At 40.9% G+C, this 6,708-nt stretch overlaps 1 protein-coding gene across 1 annotated transcript in view; it reads left to right on the top strand.

Annotated features, from left to right (window-relative positions):
- LOC123980241 (zinc finger protein 721-like) overlaps positions 1–6,708 on the top strand; it is a 60,382-nt gene that overhangs the window by 41,980 nt on the left and 11,694 nt on the right. The window contains 1 exon segment of the mRNA XM_046064539.1: positions 3,473–4,893. Coding sequence (XP_045920495.1) covers positions 3,473–4,893 — 1,421 coding nt within the window.

The raw sequence follows: 6,708 nt of genomic DNA, 5'->3' as shown, positions 1-6,708 counted from the left end.
GGACTTAAAGCAACGTGGATTCTGTGCCTCTCCTCTCTTCCTCCAGACTCTGGGACCTTGATTTCCAAAGGAAATGCAAAATTTACTTTCATCAGAGAACATAACTTTGGACCACTCAGCAGCAGTCCAGTCCTTTTTGTCTTTAGCCCAGGTGAGACGCTTCTGACTCTGTGTCTTGTTCAAGAGTGGCTTGACACAAGGAATGCGACAGCTGAAACCCATGTCTTGCATACGTCTGTGAGTGGTGGTTCTTGAAGCACTGACTCCAGCTGCAGTCCACTCTTTGTGAATCTCCCCCACATTTTTGAATGGGTTTTGTTTCACAATCCTCTCCAGGGTGCGGTTATCCCTACTGCTTGTAGACTTTTTTCCTACCACATCTTTTCCTTCCCTTCGCCTCTCTATTAATGTGCTTGGACACAGAGCTCTGTGAACAGCCAGCCTCTTTAGCAATGACCTTTTGTGTCTTGCCCTCCTTGTGCAAGGTGTCAGTGGTCGTCTTTTGGACAGCCGTCAAGTCAGCAGTCTTCCCCATGATTGTGTAGCCTACAGAACTAGACTGAGAGACCATTTAAAGGCCTTTGCAGGTGTTTTGCTTTAATTAGCTGATTAGAGTGTGGCACCAGGTGTCTTCAATATTGAACCTTTTCACAATATTCTTATTTTCTGAGATACAGATTTTGGGGTTTTCATTAGTTGTCAGTTATAATCAAAATTAAAAGGAATGAACACTTTGAAATATATCAGTCTGTGTGGAATGAATGTATACATTATCCAAGTTTCACTTTTTGAATGGAATTACTTAAATCAACTTTTTGATGATATTCTAATCATATGACCAGCACCTGTAGTGTTTATCTTTCTACTTAAAGACCATGACCATGTTTTCTTTATTTCAGCCATTATGAGTCTCTGAGCCGGCTGCTTTGACTGTCATTGTGTCACTAACACCACTCTGTTGCATTTGTTTGCGATTTAGTAATTTCTCCCCTCCTCCACATCGGTGATCAGCACCTCGATCTTGCACTTATTAAAGTGTGGTGTTGTTTTGCAGCAGGATTGGCTATTATAATAAGTAGTGTTGTACTCAAGACGAAGACCACCCAGAGACCAGGTCAAGACCAGAGTTTATCGAGACAAAGACAAGACCAAGACTTTTAGGGGCTGAGACCAAGTCGAGACCAAGACCGACGGCGGGCGAGACCCAGTCAAGACCAAGATCAGTTCCCCACATTACATGACACAGAATAAAATGTGGAATGAGATTGTACTTCTCAAATTCATCTGAAGGATCCATATTGCCTTTAAAACACCCACATACAAACACTTAGAGCTGAAATCAACATAAGCATCTTTATTCAACACTCCTTTCCCATGCTTACCATGTCGTTAACGGTAACAACACCTTCTTAATTAGGGTTATTGGTTGCATTTGCATTTAGCTGACGCTTATATCCAATTGCTATACATGTCAGACGCCTCTGGAGCAACTAGGGGTTAAGTATCTTGCTCAGGGACACAATGGTGGATAGGTCACAGTGGGGGGATTGAACCCACATCTCTCACACCAAAGGCAGGCATCTTATCCATTGCACCATCACCACCCACAATACGCTTTACATCTAATCAAAGTTAGGATGTTAGAAAATAAATCAGACAATGCAAAAGCAATTCATTGATATTCCCAAAGTTATGGTCTTGACTGGTCCAGAGTCCTCAGTGTCTGAGACCGAGACAAGACCGAGTACAAATGTGGTCGAGTCCGAGACGAGACCTAGACCATCAAAAAGTGGTCTTAAGACTGGTCTCCAGTACTACAATACTAGTAATAAGGATGTTAGGAAGTGATGCTGGCGTATTTATGGTCATTTACATAGTAATTTATGGGAGGAGCCAAGGCGGGGTATGTGGCTCGTGCATGTGCGCTCAATTTCACGTTGATTGGAATCATAAGACTCTATGTAAGAAGTGGATCTAGTCATCGTGATATCGCCTGTTGGTTTGTGGACTGCCGTTTAGAAGCCTCGTGTTTGGCTGCTAAGGTATTGCCATGTTTATTTGCAACCAACGGCACCGGATGTGACCATAGTTGGACAAGACGGTGGAGCTAACTGCTGTGTGCAGCGCTAGCTAGCTTGCTTAGCTATGTGCATCTGTAATTGACGTTAATTGTCATTTTAACCAGGATAATTTTGTTTAGTGAACAGGCTTAAAACTAAATGTACAAAGGAGTGGAAAACATTTAACTGTTGCGTGTGGGGCTGGACAATAATTATCACAATATATTTTTTTTTCAATAACAGTATAACAAATGTTCAATAAATATTCAATAAATGTTTGATTATATTCACTTCAATAATACACGAATTAGGACTTAATTTTTCTTAAGATGTTTATTCTGTTGAGGAAAAAGGACTGAAAAAGGTTTTGCATAATTTTACTTAAAGATATTTGTTGACAAAGATTTTATCATAAATATTTTGAATGTTCTATCTCAGATTTGTGATGTGATCCACTATATCGTGATAACATTCTTGGCCATATCATCCAGGTGTGTGTGTGTGTGTGTGTGTGTGTGTGTGTGTGTGGCGCCAGTCTTCCTCTGCACAATTGATGGCTCAGTGTCTTGTGGGCCGTGAACAGGGCATGGAAGTTTCTATTGGGTCAATTAAGGTGTCAACATGGAGATGTTTTTGTTTACATGCTAATTGTAGTTAGGCTGATATAAAGCGACGCAACAGCAGTACATGTGTATTTATTGAAATAACAATGCGTTGGGACTAAATATTTTACTGGATTGGATCTTCTGGACCTTTGCCAACGTTAACATGGCCATCTTTGTCAGTGTGATCCACCGGTGGAGCACGACTTCACCGAGAAGTGGTGTCAATTTTGATAACATGCGGTGCTTGAAGTGGGCCACCGATACCAGCAAGGTACTTCTACATTTTACTCTTTGGCATCTTGGGACATTTTTTGCATACTGGTGGGCTCTATGTGGGACTCATCTGTCCCTGTTCTATCCTGTTTGATAATCTCTGTCAGTGGAGACAGAGCAGGTAGAAGCTCGGGTGCCTTTCATGCAGCCGTGAGCATAAAGAAGCTGTCAGTAACTTTTCAGGAACCGACCAATCACAGCCTGGAGGGGGCGAAACATTAAAGTATGGTGATATAATTTTCCTCAATAACAATAGAAGAAATGTTTTAGTAAGTGTTTGATTAAATTCATTTGAATGATGAAAAAAAATCAGCACTCAAATTCATATATTGATATGATTATTCATATTCAATAATCATAATTACTTTGAATGTCCTAAAAATGTCTTGCTTTAAGCCCTGTACTCATCATGTGGTACAGTAAGTTAGCATGTGATTTCAAAGATGTGCTCTAATTTATGGTTATAGATAGCTTACTCCACCATGATATCTCACTTACTGTCTTTCTCTCTGATATAGAGAAGGAGAGGAAGAGATGGACTCAAACATCATCGCTGTCAGCACTGTGACAAATCCTTCACAACATCTGGATCTTTGAAGATTCATCAGAGAGTTCACACTGGAGAGAAACCGTACAGCTGTGACCAGTGTGGGAAATCTTTCACTACATCAGGTCACCTAAAAATCCACCAACGTGTTCACACTGGAGAGAAACCGTACAGTTGTGACCAGTGTGGGAAAGCTTTCACTACATCATGTGACCTGAAAACACACCAACGTGTTCACACTGGAGAGAAACCGTACTGGTGTGAACTGTGTGGGAAAACTTTCGCTCTATCTGGTGACCTAAAAATCCACCAACGTGTTCACACTGGAGAGAAACCGTACAGTTGTGACCAGTGTGGAAAAGCTTTCACTACATCAGGTAACCTAAAAAAACACCAACGTGTTCACACTGGAGAGAAACCGTACAGTTGTGACCAGTGTGGGAAAGCTTTCACTACATCATGTGACCTGAAAACACACCAACGTGTTCACACTGGAGAGAAACCGTACTGGTGTGAACTGTGTGGGAAAACTTTCGCTCTATCTGGTGACCTAAAAATCCACCAACGTGTTCACACTGGAGAGAAACCGTACAGTTGTGACCAGTGTGGAAAAGCTTTCACTACATCAGGTAACCTAAAAAAACACCAACGTGTTCACACTGGAGAGAAACCGTACAGTTGTGACCAGTGTGGGAAAGCTTTCACTACATCATGTGACCTGAAAACACACCAACGTGTTCACACTGGAGAGAAACCGTACTGGTGTGAACTGTGTGGGAAAACTTTCGCTCTATCTGGTGACCTAAAAATCCACCAACGTGTTCACACTGGAGAGAAACCGTACAGTTGTGACCAGTGTGGAAAAGCTTTCACTACATCAGGTAACCTAAAAAAACACCAACGTGTTCACACTGGAGAGAAACCGTACAGTTGTGACCAGTGTGGGAAAGCTTTCACTACATCATGTGACCTGAAAACACACCAACGTGTTCACACTGGAGAGAAACCGTACTGGTGTGAACAGTGTGGGAAAATCTTTTCTCGATCAGGTGCCCTACAAAACCACCAACGTGTTCACACTGGAGAGAAACCGTACTGGTGTGAACAGTGTGGGAAAATCTTTTCTCGATCAGGTGCCCTACAAAACCACCAACGTGTTCACACTGGAGAGAAACCGTACTGGTGTGAACAGTGTGGGAAAACTTTCACTACATCAAGTCATCTAAAAATCCACCAACGTGTTCACACTGGAGAGAAACCGTACAGCTGTGACCAGTGTGGGAAAGCTTTCACTATATCAAGTGACCTGAAAACACACCAACGTGTTCACACTGGAGAGAAACCGTACAGCTGTGAACAATGTGGAAACACTTTCGCTCAATCAGGTACCCTAAAAAAGCACCAACGTGTTCACAACAGGAGAACGCTGACACAAGACATCAGTGTGACAGTTTTCACAGAGCCAAGCTAGCCGTTTCCTCCTGCCTTTCCTCTTTCCTCATGTGACTGTGCTTGACTAACGTCATGTGATGACAGCTGAGGAAGTTTTGATTTGGAAAGAGCTGGAAAGTGTCAGTCCAGAGGGTTTATAAATTCAATTCAATTTTAAGAGTACAATAGATTAATGTTTCATAAGGCAATGAGTAATCCTGTTAAATAATTGTGATCTCAATATTGACCACAATAATTAGCAGCCCTACATGAACATTTAATTTAATTCATGAAATTATAGAACATTTGTTGTGTGAAACTGCTCCTCTGCCTTCTTTTTGTACAGGCTAATGCTTCATTCACTACATTTTTTTTTTTTTTTTTAACTTGATAAAACTTTAGAATTTTTTTTTAATTTGGTGAAGAGCGCATTATGACTTGTTTAGGACTCGAAATTCAAAGTTTAAGACTTGGACTTAGTTGGAGACTAACTACCATGCAGCCAAAGCATTTTAATGCACAAAGTTAATAAATAAAAAAACAACCCCAAAATGAAACTGCAGTAACTGGAATTAATATTATAATAGTGGTAAGCTGTATACTATTATAATAAATATAGTAACATCATATAAATAATATATTATTATCAAACTAACAGTTTATGATTATATTAACAATATACCTTTAATATAATGTTATAATATTATACTAATAAACTCATTTATACTAGCTCCTCTTCCAGGTTGTGGGTCGAGCCTCTGCAGTGGACAGATGTAGATATAGCCAGGATGCTATCGTGCCAGTATGTGCTCCTTCTAGCCGCCTCCTGAGAGCAACATGTTCTCCTTGTTCTATTATACATCTGTTTTACTGAAGTTATTCTTATAAAAATGGACACAAATAAGCTTTAGGATGCCGACAGCATCCTTATAATAGTGTACCAGTGTTTTGATATGACCTTCTGTGAGTTTGTTTTGTGTCATGCTTTAATGTAAGAAAGGAGTTTCCACTGTGGCTCAAGGCTGAGAAAGGCTTTTCTGTTAGACTGTTTCTCTGGGTCAGACTCTAACAGCCCTCTGGTGTATGAGCTCTGCCCTTCAGCTGAATCACCCTGTTAATCTTACTTTAATAAATATCACAAAGACACCTGTTTGTTGTAACTTCTTTATTTCTTCAGAAGGAAATATACCAAACCTCCAGTCAAACGTACTGTGACATGTTCACCATCATCCCGTCAGGTCTGTGAGGGCACCGGATTGATAAATTACTCTCAAGATTTGTACCACAACCTGGGGCTGCATTAAGCTGCAGCATCAATGAGCATCTGTCTGCAAGAAAAAACTGGCAGAGGAGGGATTGGATGATGGTTACCATGATGTGATCACCGCTGTCACCACAGAGCGTCACTTCCGAGCTGATCAGAAATCAAAGAGAGAAAAGTTGTTTTCAAAGGAGCATGATGAAAGTGAAACGTCCTGTTTTGATCCTGCAGTCACAAACCTTTAACTTCTACTTCAGATTCTGATGTAATCTCTGCAGCAGCACCAAAACAAGCGGTGGAAGCTGATTTACAAAGGTGGAAAACCTCTTTATCGTCTTCTCACTCTCACATTCCTTATTAAATATCATGTTTTCTAATGAACTGCATCACTTGTGGAAAACAAAAGCCCACTCTTTGTCCTCTGAGTCTGTTTGGGGTCAAAAGAAACCTCCAGACTTTCACTCTCAGTCCTTCAGAGTCTAACAGCTTCCAGAGGTTTTGTTGAAGAGTCAGACTGTGTTTGAGCGCCAC

This window comes from Micropterus dolomieu, linkage group LG12, assembly GCF_021292245.1.
Source record: "Micropterus dolomieu isolate WLL.071019.BEF.003 ecotype Adirondacks linkage group LG12, ASM2129224v1, whole genome shotgun sequence".
Taxonomy (NCBI): Eukaryota; Metazoa; Chordata; class Actinopteri; order Centrarchiformes; family Centrarchidae; genus Micropterus; species Micropterus dolomieu.
This window is presented reverse-complemented; position numbering and strand designations above follow the sequence as displayed.